The following is a 15,854-nucleotide window of genomic DNA, read 5'->3' as shown; positions in this document are numbered from 1 at the left end:
AAGGTGGAATAGTGGGGTTTGTTCTCTCTCTGAAGGGGAAGCAGTGCTGGTGGAATAGTGGGCTTTGTTCTCTCTCTGAAGGGGAAGCAGTGCTGGTGGAATAGTGGGGTTTGTGCTCTCTCTGAAGGGGAAGGTGGAATAGTGGGCTTTGTTCTCTCTCTGAATGGGAAACAGTGCTGGTGGAATAGTGGGCTTTGTTCTCTCTCTGAAGGGGAAAGTGGAGGCTGAGTTTCAGCTGCTGTCAGCAGAGGACGCGGATAACAACCCAGTGGGCCTGGCGCGCAAAGAGCCGGAACCACTCGACAAACCCAAGTGAGAAAATTACCCCTTCTGTACCCCTGCTACACCAATCCTACACATCTGCTACACCTGATACACCTGCCCTACAACTCTGATACACCTGATACAACTGTGCTATACCTCTGATACCCCTCTGTTACACCCCTGCTACACCTATCATACACATCTCCTACACTTGTGCTGCACTTCTGCATGTCTACTACTACGCCCCTGCTATACCCTTGTGCCCTTGCTACACTTCTGCCTCACTACGACAGCTCTAATGTATTCAACTCTTCCATGCACATTCAACTCTCACGTGTATAGTACTTGTTACAGTACAGATTGCTGTTGTCTACTGTATAGTTCCAACTACCAATCATTGTTGAGTCCTGAGGCTTTCACGTGGCGACATGTGTCTCATCTGTCAGGAGATGAAAATAATCTCTCAATCCAAAACTGTTTGTTTACAGATTATTTGAAATCCGTCAGAGATGTGAAGAGCCTGGTTCCCTTCAAACATGTGATTAAGCCATTTTTAGCGATGCATATTTTACAGGTTGTTTTTCACAAACCCTGAGCACTGGGGAAGAAATTTGGGTGTAAACAAGCAGTATTTTGTAACAAACTATCTCTTGGACTGTTGTCTTTGTTTAATTTCCCTTCCAAACAGGATTTTTGTTGAAGTGATAATTAGCAAAGCAGTTTCCATCTTTAAATATGGAAGTATTTCATGAGAAGCCAATTTCTTGTTGCAGTGTGGGCAACTTTTCTGGTACCTAATTGATGGAGCCTTTTTTTTTTTTTTCGAACAAATGCACATTCCTTATGGCAGACTCCCAAATCTTATGAATGATTTTATTAGCTCAGCTGTCAAGCATTGACTATTGAACTTTCGAACTGGTATAATATGGTTGAATTTATTGTTCTGAATTTAGCGGTATGAGCAGGACCAGTGAACCCCCACCCCCTACTCCAACAACCCCCTCTCACACAGTTCCCTCTACTGGAGTAGTACTGTCAGTGCATTCATTTTTAACCCTTTTCCCTCCCTTTTCCAGTCGCCCCAAGACCTCTTTCAACTGGTTTGTGAACCCACTGAAAACCTTCATCTTCTTCATCTGGAAGAAATATAAGAAGTACATCATCGCCCTGTTGGTGTTGGCAATATTGACCATATTCCTTGTCCTAATCCTGTACACACTTCCCGGACAGATCAGCCAGCTGATCGTTAACGGCTGATCCTCACGGACGAGCCGCTGCTCTTTCATTCCATTTCATTTTTATTTCCTTTCACTCGCTTTTCTATTTTGACACAAATCTGCCTCTGGACAGTAGGCCAGCAGGGGCTCCTCCGTCAGACCGCTGGAACAAAATCCCTGGAACAAAAAGCAGCAATCAAACTGCTGCGATTATTTTCATCTGTCCTAATTGCTATTATTATTATGAACAAACCTAAAAGTGCTGGTTACACAGAATGTATGTACTGGAATCATTTTGAGGATCACTGTATAGTTATTCCTTTTTTAATTTGTTTTATTATAATTGCAAAAGTATTAAACGCTAACGATATAAAGAGTATGTTGAAAGCCACTTGCATCGCTGTAGCAGACCCACAGTGGTCTTCCTTGAGAAATCATACAATTTTGTGCTGTCAAGTGTCACTATTTCAAGGTATAGTTTGACTGTGTGATACAGCTATCTGCACTGTCATTGTTGTCTAAAGCTTAATTCTTAGCCTGTGTGATTGAATTTGCTGCCATATTAATTTAACCATCGGAGCTGCTGGCTTTAGATTTTAAGCAAATGTTTCATCAGTACAGGTGTATTCTGCATGCCTGTAATATATACACACACAACGCATGCTATTTTCTGTTCAGTGTAGATTTATGCATTTTATGAAATATTTATGAAGGCATTAAAAGCAACTCAGTCAAAGGACTGTACATGCTAATTGGTATTTAAATGTAACATTTTTGCATGACTATCACTCTTTACTGTGGTCTAACAACAAAAAATACCAATAAAACTTATTTTATGATCAAGTGGCCACTCTGCTTTCGAATGTAAGTGTGTTGAGTCTAAGCCTGCAGCCCGAGCAGTTGAATAGATGTCCAGAAAACGCTGTTAACAGCAGGCGCCACAAAGGTCCCCACTAGAAGATTCATCTACAGATGGCCATGAATCACGACTTGTCTCCCTCCCTCAAATTAGCCTGTTCATGTGAAAATATGATTTTATTCAATGCTCCTTCCCCATGTTTTGATCTGGTATTTGTCTTGTTTAACACTCATTGACCCAGTCCCAGGAACAGCAAAGTCCAATGCCAAGTCTTTGTCAGTGTAATCGTGCTGCGCACACAGCTGGCTACCAGCTGCACAAAGTCCTTATTGCCAGTTCTGTCACCTCACTGGGCAAGTTAAGGAAATCAATTTGAAAAAAGCGAATCGGTTGTTATGAAGGAAACCACAGGGGTTCAAGCCCGACTGTGGTTTAAGAAAATACATTTAGTGAACACCTCCTGTCAAATAGTGCAATTAATAGAAACTGCTATATATACATTCAGAGAGAACTTATTTTGTTTTTTTTTGTTTTTTCCTTTTTTGCACCATTCTTTGCAAACACTAGAAACTGTTGTGTGTGAAAATCCCAGGAGATCAGCAGTTTCTGAGATACTCAAACCACCCTGTCTGCCACCAACAATCATTCCACAGTCAAAGTCACTTAGATCACATTTTTTCCCCATTGTGATGGTTGATGTGAACATTAACAGAAGCTCCTGGCCCGTATCTAAATGATTGTATGCATTGCACTGCTGCCACACAATTGGCTGATTAGATACCGGTAATCACATTAATAAGTAGGTGTAATAAATAAAAAATGATCCTGATAAAATGCTTGGTGAATCTATATTACAAGATCCCCATGTTAAACAGGGTGTTCTGTATCCAAACTGTATCGTAATGGTTCTACCAAATGGGATATTTCACTGTAAAATTAATGCATTTGCAGTATTTTGCCAAATTATCAATGTCGTGATAATGTATACTGAAAGATACTGTCGCATTTTCTAAAAGTGGAGGGCCTAAAATGGCAAAACTATTGTGGCTTCATGAATATGTACTCTTGATGGGAAGAGTCCAAGACAATGGTAAAATGTGCATTTGCTTACCCAGTTCATCCTGAGTGTATTGATTGACAGGGCTGAATTATCTATCGATTGCGAGTAAGCTCAGTCCTGAGCCATGTGCCTGCATTAACCGCTGTTGGTTTTAATTAAAATGTGCAATCAATGAGTCATTCACTGTCTGAATGTGGACCGCATTTCTACAGATGTTTCTTGAAAATTCCAGTTAATTTTCCTTTCCTTGTGTGCCTCGTGGAATGGCTGAATGGCATTCATGTGATAAAAATATAGGATTCATTGTAACTAACCTTAAATTCAGATTTAACTCATGCATATTCCATTCCACTCTCGCTGATTTTACAGTTTCTGCTTGTGTCTTTAGCAGGGCTCAAAAACTCAAGTCCTAAAGAGCTGTAGTGTCTACAGGTTTTTGTGTTCGTCTTTGATTCGATAACACACGAATCCCTTGAGAACAAGGCTTGCGAACAAGGATTGTTTAGCCAATCAACGACTTGAATGAACCAGTGACGCTGAAACACTGAAAACTAGCACAGTGGCCATCCAGAACTGGATTCTGACGTGTGTGTAGTCTACTCTAGAGAGGAATGTTTGTCTACCTGTAAAAAAAGAAAAGAAAAAAAGACAGATGTGCGACCAGTGTATGGGGATCATCATTTCCAATAGGTTGTTTGCTCACAGGGTTTTTTTTTCCACCGGAAATAACAGTTTGACGATTAGGCCTATATTTACACGATGACATTAAAAAAACGAATTATATTTAAAAAAAGGTATGCTATTCGTAAAATCTGCGAACAAAATTGTCGATTCTTTAAATCTGTTAAACAACTGAGTAAACAACAAATAATTCACTTCCCGAATAGTAGGCCTATTTCATGCCCGATTTTTTAATCACGAATTTCCAAGAAATCAGGTCTATCGGCTGTTGGCCTATTGACCATCTCGGTGTGAGAAAGGTGCAGCTCTCTCGTAACCCAACCGTAAACCATGGGAACTTTCAGCTGTACCGTCACATGACAGGACCCGAGAGCGGTCGGAACGCAAGACCCCAGTGGGTGATTGAGTGCAACTTTAACGAGACCTGACAGTCGTGATGGGCGGCTTCCAATCTTTATTAATGATGTCATTTCATTTCATCTCTCCTGTACCGTTTTTGGCAATGGAGTTTCACGGAGACTCAGAAAGTGTTATCCCTGGTCAGCCGCTATGTAGTTAACTTGATCTTCTGTGGCGAGAAAGCACACACACCGCAATCCACACGGTGGTGTCAGCTGTGCGCGTAATATAGGCCGAAACACCCTGATGTGATCAACGGTGGCCGGTGCTCAGTCTGGCTCTGCTCTCAGGCCTGACATCACATATTAATTTCAACAGTCTCTCTTGGTAATATGCAAAACAACTTATTAACAGATATGCCCATTCCCTCTAGACACTGACAGGTCACGTATCGATTTCACAATCTCAATTTTCTTTAAAGGTCAATGTTTTATTATTTAAGCTGCTTCAAGCGGTGATTTTCTTGCATAATTTGAATTTTATTTCTAAAACGTCATTTTCTTCCCTGATCAAACCAAGCTTCTGAAAACAAACATTCAATCAGCGTTACAGGGTGAAACGGATAACAAAAACGTATTGGTTCGGTTCAGTACATTTTGGTAGCTATCTTTGCCAATGCCAATCTGCAAGACTTTTCAGTAATTTGACGAAAATGCGAATAATTTTTATAAAATGTAATCAAATCATTCTCAATGCAACGCAATGTACAGTGCAATCCTTAAATATTTGGTCAGTGAAACATTTTTTAATTGTTTTGGCTCTGTACTCCAGCACATCAGATTTGAAATTAAATCATTAATATGAAGTTAAATTGTAGACTGTTAGCTTTAATTTGAGAGCATTTACATACACATCAGGTGCACTGTGTAGGGATTACAGCCCTTTTTATACACAGTCCCCCCATAATATTTGGGACAAATGGCTTCACAGCTGTTTCTGGTTAGTATGGTGTGTTAATTCCCTTCCTTAGTGCCAGTATAAGAGAGCTTTCAGTATCTAGTCTTGATTCTGTACTTTTGATTAGATCATCCAATATGGATCAAATTAAAGCTAACTGTCTACACCTTAATATCGTATTCATTATTATTAATTCATTTTAAAATACTTATGGACTGCACTGTATAGTTGAACCCAGAAGTATTGGGACAGTATTGGTCCTTTGGCTCTGTCGTCCTGCACACTAGATTTGAAATAACACAATGAACATGCATTTAAAATGCAGCCTTAATTTGAGGGTGGATGAACTAATGATGCAGAGACACAGCTCACCAAGCAGCTAATTGTCCAGGTACTTTTGTTCCATGAGAGGACTATGTATAAAAAGGCCTAATTACACACAAACACACAAATGCACACACACACACTGGCAGTGAAGTATCAAGTACCACAAGACTTTTACTCACAAAAAGCTACACAAAGAATAAACTATTTAACTAGTTTCAGAAAATATTTGTGTAGTTTCTTTACCGTACATGAAAAAAGCTACACTTAAACAGTGCTATACATTATTAGATTTTATCTTGGCTTACTAGTTGACCTTTTAATATCTTGTATCTTGGAAAGTAGGCTATTTCTCTCCTATAACAATTTCCTTTTGACCCATGAAGCCCTTTTCCGAACACAGAATTCTGCCAGTCAAATCCTATTTATTCCAATGTCTTAGTACTGTATTTACCTTACATGTAGTGATGCCCCTAGTGTCTAGAACAGTAATTGCATATTTGCATCAATTTGAAAATGCACTTATTTTTTTCCCCGATGTAATCATATCTTCAACATCTCTCTATAGATTTTAACTGAAATAAACTCAGTTTATTTTTTAATATACAGGCATGATCAGACAAAACATTCTAGATAAATGCATTGATCTGCAATAGGACATGACGCTAGTGTGTTAACATTTTGAGGAATACTATCCCACTTTTTCACATTTTTGTAATATGAACAGGCTGTGACATTGTTGGGTCGCATATTCATCCAAGTGCGTGAAACGTAAAGAACTCTTAAAAACATTACAGTTGCCAAATGATATCAACATAATTAGGGTATGCATTTAAAAAAAATACTATTATCTAAAATATATATGCACAGGAATCGGTGTTTGCATTAATTTATCAACTGTAGCCTATCTAATTCACAGTCCATGCCAAGCTCTTATCACATAAACTATCAAAGCGCGTACTCGTACGTGCGCGTTACCACACCGCGCGTGTCTGATACACGCTCTTGTTGAGACAGTTCCTCGTTTTCCGCTTCCCATTTAATTCAAAGAGAGATGGGTAGGTGATTGGAGTGAACACACGTTCTGGTGGTTATTTTAAATGCCAGAATATTTTGTCATTTGGCAATTTTACTTCGTTTCATATCACTGTAACTTTTAAACTGGAATATTACATTCTAATTGATTTACAAAATGCCGGAGTTTATTTCGGTCGACGAGTTCATCGCCGAAACCTTGGAGGATTACAGCTCTCCAACAACCTCTTCTTTCACAACGAAAATGTCAAGTTGCAGAAATGCCGTGAATAACATCGAAGAGGTATGTTTCTGCAACTACAGAGCCGTAGGCAATCATTTCCACGAGTGCAAAAGACCGAATGAACTCTCTGTGTGCCAATAGCAAGCTATTATGTTTTGGAGCATGAGAAGCACCTTGCAATAATAGCGCTCGTTTAGGTCTGGTTTGTCAAGGTGCTCCTTTCCAAATCAGGTAGGTACGTGTTGCGATATGAAGATGTGCTTGAAAGGGAAAGGAGAGCGCTTCCGTTGAAGCCAACGAGAGGCTCTCTTTGTGTCCGCGTCTCGTTGTTGTGATCTTGTATGGCTTAGAAACATGATTTGTTTTTTTACAAGCCCATCCCCACATAGAATCGACTGTGTCTCGTCTTCGTAACAGCACAGTCTCTTGTCTTACCATCCCGTGGAGTTTATTTTATGCATGTCCAGACAAGCTTCTTAATTAAGAGAACAATCTTGTTCAATGTGCTCGTCTCTATCATTTTTCGGGGCCAGTTTATCTAATGGGCGCGCATAACATGTTTAGAGGTTTAAGCGATATTCCAGAAAGAAAATCTACAAGGAACATTTTATGTTAACCATGAATTAAAGTAGCATTTTATTGTCATTAAAAAGTAAAATGTTGGATTATTGGTGTCATTAAAGGAATCCTCACTATTATGTGGAGGGACCAGTGTAAACATGAAAAGAAAGTATAAATTTTGCTTAGCTGGTGTCAGTGGTTTGGTCCAGTAGCTAGAAGCTTTTGATTGCGCTTTTGAAATTATTCCAAATACTATTCAGTATATACAAAACGAACCGGTTTTTTATTATAAATAATTATATTGACTGGTTGTAGCTACACTGTCAGGTTGTGAGTAGGCAATCTCGGGAATCCAGAGTTGGCTGTTCGCGTGCTGTAAGTGCTTATTATCCTAGCCTTAGTTTTTAAAGCAGAAGTTATTCGGGAATTTCAACAATACGCTGTTTATAAATCATTTCTACAAAATGTAAGTTACATCCTTTAGCTTCGCTTATTCTCCATCATAAATCATTATAACATTAGAATCCATGTAGTGTGACGGCTGTGGCATCACCAAGATCGCGTGACAGCCGTCGGTCTGAGCTATTGTAGCGTTTTGGGAAAAACAGCAGCTGGTTCCCTTACGTGATTTCGTGATGACTGTGAATGTTTTTCAAATACAAAGTCCGTAGTGAAAGCAGCTGATTCACAGTATGTAGGAAGTATAACATAAACATTACAAAATATGTATCTGTAGCGCACAATAAAAGCGCTACAGAACACATACTGTGTTCAATTAAAGCCTGTTTAAACGAGCAAAAACGTGTTAAAGATGTAAAAGAATGGGCTATTTTAAATCTAAGAAGAGAATGAAACGGTAAGAACGAATCCTTCTGGTCTGTTGCTCTGTGATACAGGGAAGTAATCACCTTGCTCAGAAGTGTGTTCGGCTATTGTTGTGGCTGACTATAGGATGCACCAGAGGTCAGAGCAGGAACAATGGCAGCTCGGAGTGCCGTTTCGTTTAGGCTACAGCAGGATGTGCTAAGAGCGACTGGTAACCATGGCGATAACCCCATGCCGGGGAAAACAGAACAAATTGGGATAGTGTAGTCTGTCGCACGGTTGGCTGTGTGGACACCCCTTGACAAGACGACCTAGTGAGTCTGGGGAGGTCCAGGTCCAGCAGGGTGTTTTTTTTTGTTTTTGTTTTTTTTCCGGGTTGGGGGGGGGGGTTGTTTTGCTGTTGTGTTATGTGGCACAGGGGCGACAGTGATTTCCCATCTGCCCAGCGAGAGTGTCTGTTTGTCACATTGGGAGATTATATGAGATTAGCGCAGTGTACCAAAGGCCCATTAAAACGAGTCAGGGAGGTGGAGAAACCCGTTTTTTATTTTTTTTTTATTTTTTTTTTTGGAAATTTCATGTATTTTCTTTTTTTTCAAATTGAGAAGAGTAGGCACTGTGTAAAGTTGTCCTGTGACTTCCAGTTCGTGCAGGTTCAGCACCTGCATGTGAGACATTAAATCATAGGCTATAATCCCTGTACTCCATTGTCTGCTAGTCTCCTCTAGACAATTAGGACAGGAGTGCAGTGCTTAATGAAGCAGATACAGTATGATTAAATCTGTGGGGTGGGGGTGTTGAGTAGGGTCTCTTATCTAACAGAAGGGTGTGTGTGTATGTGTAGGACAGAGATGTAGGGAGGAATATCGCTAATTTGGGTGAGGGTGTAGGGTGTGATGGTATAAGAACACCACATTATTCTTTTACATTAATGGCATTTGGCAGATGCTCTTATCCAGAGCGACGTACAGTTGATTAGACTACGCAGGAGCTTTGCAATGCAGGGTTAAGGGCCTTGCTCAGGGGCCCAATGGCTGTGCGTATCTTATTGGACCAGGGATCGAACCACCGACCTTGCGGGTCCCAGTCATGTACCTTAACCACTACACTACAAAAAAACCCCTAAAAGTGAGTTATTTAAGGATAATTAGCTGGTTACAAAGCTAACCAGCCTCTACATAATATCACTTATTTTCATCATTGTTTTTTTATATAGTAATGCATTTGGCAGGCAGACAGTGCTTTGTTAGCCCTGGCACATTTTCTTATGAATCATAATGAATCTACAGATGACACAGTTAATCCACAAGGATGGTAATCCATGCTGTATAATCACATGCTGACTGTGCCGTGCAATAGAGATGATGCAGCAGGAGGGTTGGAAGCCATGTGTCACAAATGGCAACAGGGCAGTTGTCCAGTGAGACACAACACAATGCTGAGTGCAGTCCCAGAGTGAGACTAGGGCTACATCCAAAAGCGAAAACTAGCATACTACTCATCCTAAATTTCAGGCTGATTTTCATTGCGATATTAGTATGAGTAGTATGCCAAGTATGTGATTTCAGATGCAGCCAAAACCCTCTCTCGTGTACCAGACTGTGCGAAATCACTGTAGCACCCAAACTCTGTGCGCAGATGACTCTTAATGCGGGCCCTGGGACCTCTCGTGTTATGTGTGAAGCGTTTCCGGAGCTGTTGCGTGCGGTCAGCGGGCCTCAGATTGCCGTGTCCGTTTGAGCGATGCTGGGACCCTTTCCCTCTGAGCCACGCGAAGGGTCTCCTGTCACAGCCCCGTGTGACCACGCCGATGACTGCGTCAGTCACTCTCCTAGCTGGGATTCATGTGATCGTGGGGCTGGAACACGTTGACCACTTATGACCATGAGGGGTCTAAAATACAACTCGAGTGCCTCTGTGTTTACTGCTGCTGTGTTGGTCGACTGTGCGCTCCCTGAGAATGTTTTAGTTTAGCTCAGAGTCAATGAGGCCTTCAGTCCAGATGTCAAGTTAGAAATATTTGGGTCATGATATTAGCCAAATATTAAAGGTTAAGTTAAGTGCACTGGTCTCTTTTTCAGAAAGTAAACATCAGTATTGTGCGATGAATGGATATTGAAACTCTGCATTGGCTTGCTGCCAACCATGTGGATGTTTTGAATTAAATACTGTGTGAATGTTAATCTAGTGTATACCCAAGCTTTGTGCAGGTCTTATCAAGAGGAAGCTCACTCGATAGCAGCCCTTTGTATTGTCTCCAGTTTGCCAATACGCTGCTCACATTAACAATATATTTCATGAGAGTAAATATTTACACTTATGTTACTTCCCCTTGAACAGGGGAATAACTTAATATTATTTAATTAAAAGTGCTGGAACTGTTTATCAGAGGGATTTGGACAATTCCGGCATCATTAATACATTCAGGCTTCATGCCGTGGGGTACATAATTAATGTAAACAAAAAATATCTGAAGACATGGGTTTAGTGTTCTCTTCTCGTTGTGTTAGCTTCTGAGAGAGAACTTGCATTTCATGTACAGATGAGGTGCCTTATTCTTGATTGATGTTGTGCAGTGGTTATGCTATAGCCTGCAGTAGGCTAGAGTATGGCTAACCACAAAGCTATTAAAAGTACCTTTCTGCTTCATATTTACCACTGTGCTGTTTTCAGAGAGAAGATAAGACTGGCAGTTAAAGTGCTCAGGAAATAGGAGTGCAATTTCTATTGGTTAATCCACCTGCTTGTATGTTGTAATACCCTGTATTCTGGGACTGAATCTGCATTTTGCTGTACAAGACACAGATGTGTTTGACCCGATGTTACTGCCTCCTCAGCAGAGGTTTATTTAATTGTTAAGCTATGATTTTTCTCCTGGATGTTTTGTTCAGTGGTTTAATTATTCTCTTAATTATTCTGATTCATTTTGTTTTCTGGCAGAATGTTAGTCTGAGGTTCTTGGCTCACCGCCCACCAATCATTTCTGTAGCTGTTCACAGCTTCCAATACCACAATCATCCGGCAGTTTTTGGCTCAGGGTACACTGCCTCTGGGAAAGCTGGGACTTAATAATAATAATTAATTGGGAATCAGTGCTATTTTTAAAAATAAACACTTGGACTGAAGACCTCATCCAATTTGATTGTTTCTGGCTTATTCTTATTGTGGTGGCTGTCACTAAATAACGGGCTCAGTTTGAAGGAAAGCAGCACTCGCTGCTCTAACGGGGGGACATGGTGGCTGTAGTGACGGTTTCTGTCTCCATCTGGTCTGTGGAACGGTGATATCCGACGTGTGGCTAAAGCTAACGCCGCCTACGGGTCTCCTGGCTGCCGGGACAAATATAAAAACCTATCGAGGCGAAAACTGCTAGTGCTGAAGAGCTGCTGATATCTGCGTTCGGATGAGCGCTCCTGCAGGCGTGCGTTAGCAGCAGGGGCATTTGAAATGTTGCGAAGGGCAAACTGTTAAACTGATGATCTGGGGGAAACGTTAGTGAGCTGAAAGTAAGATCGTCAAGTCAACCGTTGATTAGACCAGTGCTGCGCGTGCTGATGTTTTGGTCATTGTGTTCACGCGATGCACTGCTGCCTCTAAGCCAAGTGTTATGTAAGAGTTAGTGTGAGCCAGACTCCATCACACAACATTGCTCATTTCCACTATTTATAGCACCACTTTGTACACATGAACTCGCTTTTGTATTTTTTGGTGAATCTGAACAGGCAGTGAGTACAATTTGGGGTTTGTGAATGTTGATGGTATTGTATCAAAATTCTGTCTCAGCACACTCAAACTTAGCAGTGTATTACACATTGAATCCAATCAGCACTCCTCTGCATTACACCTTGGAAATGCTAGCCAATATGATTCCCCTTAGTGGTGCATACTCATCATAATAGTTTGCAAGCCAGCATATTAAACCGTATAATATCTGTTACATATAGATGACAAATGCCAGTATAACAATACTAAGACATGCTGCATTTGTAAAATGCCATAATTGTGTACTGTCATTATGTACTGGCATCTAAAGTCCTAATCTAATCTCTTAGATCAGATTACCTAATCTAAACAGTATGTGGGCCAATTCACTGAAAAACAGCAATGTGGGGCAATTGAATGTCTAAAAAGTAGTGTGTTACCAAATACTATCATTGTTGCAAAAAGCATGATATGACCTATGTAGAAGATTTCAAATAAAGTATAATTTCTGCAATGTTATTTGTCTTTTTATTGGGAGTCCTTATTTTCTTTCATGTAAAAAAACAAATGTGCATTGAACACTAAGAATAACATATTACCTAACACTGACAACCTTATATATCTCCTGTCTCTCGAGCATGATAGCGATAAAGTAGGATCAGCGGACAGAGGCATAAACACTCAAATAAAAGCACATGGCACATTAAGTTATAGTCCCTGTGGGTGTCCTAGCAGGTAGTATGGTGTGTAATATGCATCTAGTTATGAATGTGCTGAGTCTTAACCTTTTCTCAAAAGAATTGGACAAAGTGTCTTATGGTTTTGGTAACAGGAAACTCTCCAGACCAGCGGTTTACAGACCAGTGGTTAACTGACCAACGGTTAACTGACCAGTGGTTAACAGGCCATCAGGTAACAGGCCAGCGGTTGACTGACCAGCGGTTAACAACAAGCCAACAGACCAGTGAGCAGCTGCTTCCCAGGGTCATGATTTATTACATGGTTGGTGAGATTGCTCCAGTTGTTTTTCCTTTATGTTCTGTGAAACACGTGTGCTTGCATCCTATGTAAAAAAAAAAAAGGATGTAGTACAAGTACAGTTAATGTTATGATATTATTGATGAATATCATGATTATGCCAGCTACCGTTTGATTTCACAGCGTGTTGCAGTCAGTTCACCTGTGGTTCTGGAATTATTCCAGATAAAATAATTTGCTGGTTTCCTGTGGCTAACATGAAATCTGAATAGGCCCAAGTGGTTTTAAACTATTTACTTACTCAAGAGCCATATCTAGTAGAGGCTACCTGTGCCAAATACAAGCAAATCCATGACAATATAAACATGAGATGAGTATCAACACAAATCAAATTGTGGTCATTAGCATATCTATTATCTACTGCCAATGTCTGGTCTACATTGGATGGCCTCGACTGGCCACCTATTATACTGTATTCACTCCATTGTTGGTTTGTAGGTCTGCAGTACAACTGAAGAAATGAATTGCATAATGGTGTAGATAATGTTAAAATGCAATACAGGAAAATTTTTATACGAAATTAATCATGAAGGTCAGCTTGCAAAACAGTCTTACCTTGTTTTGTTACATGCACACGCTGAAGGTTATGTTTATTGTTTATATTAAATGGGAGTGTCTGAAGTGGCAGGAAGTGCATTATTCTCCAGGAACGTGTCACTTCCTGTCTGTGGGAATCTGCCAACAGAAGCCGGTCGTTAGCAGTGTTCTGCATTTGCATTTGTATGGGCTGCACTAAGCAGCTCTTAACCTTTCCCAGTGGAAAACTCCTGTGATCATTATCCTCCCCCACCACCATTAATGCTCACAGACATACGCTTTAAAAAAATGAACAACAACGAATAATCACTTTTCAATTATGAAGTATAAGTAATAGCCGTGTTTGTCTGAATATTAAACACTCGCCTGCTAGACCTTGCCGTCATACTGTAGCTCAGAGCCCCTGTCATCTAAATTCCTTTGTTCTCAGTTCTGTGCTTTATTGTTCACAACAGAACAACTTAATCTTTGCAGTAACCGGGGGCCCATATAACATCTCAGCTGTTTTAAAGGTGCTGACTTCAGCTTTTCTCGTGTGTGTGTGCGTGTGTTGTCATCGCTTTAAACAGTCCAATCAATGGCAGACAATGTGTAAACTGCATTAATTGCACTGCATTGAACTTACATGACTGGAGAATTTCCTCGCTCAATGGCTGATGATAAATCTTGATCATTAAATTTGGATGCGCTAGCTGATTAAGCCGATTAAGATCCACCGGCTGAAATGCATCATGGGAAATCGTTGACAATTGAGCTTTGTTATACAGTTCTTTGAATTGTATAGTATAATAGTCCTGCTCTGAATGTTACCCTTTTGCTCTCTATATCGCATTCCTCTTATGGGGGTTATTAACGGGGTTATTTTGTGCTCTGCCACCCTGTGTGTGATAACGGGGAGGGTCTGTGTGGTATCTGTGTCCTCCCCCTTCAGTGTTGTTCCGGCGCTGTGCTCTCGGGCTCCGGGGCGTGTGCGGCTCACTCGCCTCCCCCGGGTCCTCGTTATCTGTGCTTCTTCACGCACGCCGCCTCTGCGCGCCCGGCTACGAAGCGGAGAACGCCGTGGCAGGAACAGGGCCCTGCCCAGATAGAGACCCGCAGAGCATGTCATCGGACAGCGATAGATGTACTCATGGGGTGTACTCAAGACTGTCGCCTTTTAATTTGAGGGTATTTTACATATCTGGAAATCCGTGTCGGAATTACATCCCTTTTCATACATCCCCCCGGACAGCTGGCTTCTCAGCTGTTAGCTACAGAGAGCTTTACTGTTCAGGTATACTCATGGGAATTAGACTGACAGATCACTTCATTACACTGGCATACTCATGGGAAGTAGACCTAAAGATCACTTCACTACACAGGTATACCACACCTGTGGACTCAGAGCTCTGCAGAGCGCTTCACTTGGCTGGTTTACGTGGGCGATATGAAGCTGACAGTGCACGTTACTGCACACATTCTAACTTTCCCCTGTCATAGGACATTTGTTCCCTTTTGTTGCCAGGCCGACCAGGGCATTCACTGCGCGCACATTGTTTTCAGCTGCATAAGCTGCTTCAATTCCCCTTTGTACCTCACTGGCTCCATTGACGGGCTGCTGAGACAGGATCGAATCACATTTTATCCGGTTCTCTGTGGCTGAGTTTCACCATGATTCTAAAATCTTGATCTGAATACAACATTTTCCATTTGTTCTTATTAGTGTGTCGCAGCGTGTGATGCATCAAGGTCGTGTAAGTAATGAGACTGCTCTGCTGTTGGGAAAGAAGTAAATGGTGAAAAAGGATGTTCGGTAATAATATTTCAAGTGCGGTTTGTTCGCTGTTTGTTCGTGTTGGCATTTGTCAGCGGGAGGCTAATAAATTGAATTTGAAAGCTGTGTAACTGGGGGTGGTGTTCATTTGGTATTGTTCAGCCTGGTTAGATCTGTGGCAGCAGCGCTGGACGTTCTCTACCCTTTACTTTCATTAAGTTACAGCGACTCACAAATACCCTCGCCTGTTGTGTCAGAGAGCGCATGTGCTGTGCTTTTTTCCAAAAGCCATTTTCTGTACGACCCAGAGACGTATCCAGAGTTGGGAAAGCACGCCATCCAGCCGGCAGTGGATTAGAGAGGCTGTTGTTTACCTCTCTGCGCTCTTCCTGCCATGGGAAAGTTTGTTCGGATCATGGGAAAACCACCCACTCTTGTTCTTCCGGTTTTGGGCCTCGGGCCTCGTTCCCTGTGGGCCC

General features: G+C 41.2%; 2 protein-coding genes across 2 annotated transcripts in view; both read left to right on the top strand.

Annotated features, from left to right (window-relative positions):
• Positions 1 to 2,363, top strand: part of fer1l4 (fer-1 like family member 4) — a 57,639-nt gene extending 55,276 nt beyond the window's left edge. Inside the window, exons 45-46 of the mRNA XM_061219484.1 lie at positions 212 to 312; positions 1,341 to 2,363. Coding sequence (XP_061075468.1) covers positions 212 to 312; positions 1,341 to 1,521 — 282 coding nt within the window. The 3' untranslated portion in view covers positions 1,522 to 2,363. The remainder of the gene's footprint in view (positions 1 to 211; positions 313 to 1,340) is intronic.
• A 4,383-nt stretch (positions 2,364 to 6,746) lies between these two features.
• unm_sa1614 (un-named sa1614) overlaps positions 6,747 to 15,854 on the top strand; it is a 71,301-nt gene continuing 62,193 nt past the window's right edge. Inside the window, exon 1 of the mRNA XM_061218983.1 lies at positions 6,747 to 7,019. Coding sequence (XP_061074967.1) covers positions 6,894 to 7,019 — 126 coding nt within the window. The 5' untranslated portion in view covers positions 6,747 to 6,893. The remainder of the gene's footprint in view (positions 7,020 to 15,854) is intronic.

The sequence above is a fragment of the Conger conger genome, chromosome 14 (assembly GCF_963514075.1).
Source record: "Conger conger chromosome 14, fConCon1.1, whole genome shotgun sequence".
NCBI lineage: Eukaryota > Metazoa > Chordata > Actinopteri > Anguilliformes > Congridae > Conger > Conger conger.
The sequence above is the reverse complement of the archived record's forward strand: the minus strand, read 5'-3'. Positions and strand labels throughout refer to the sequence as shown.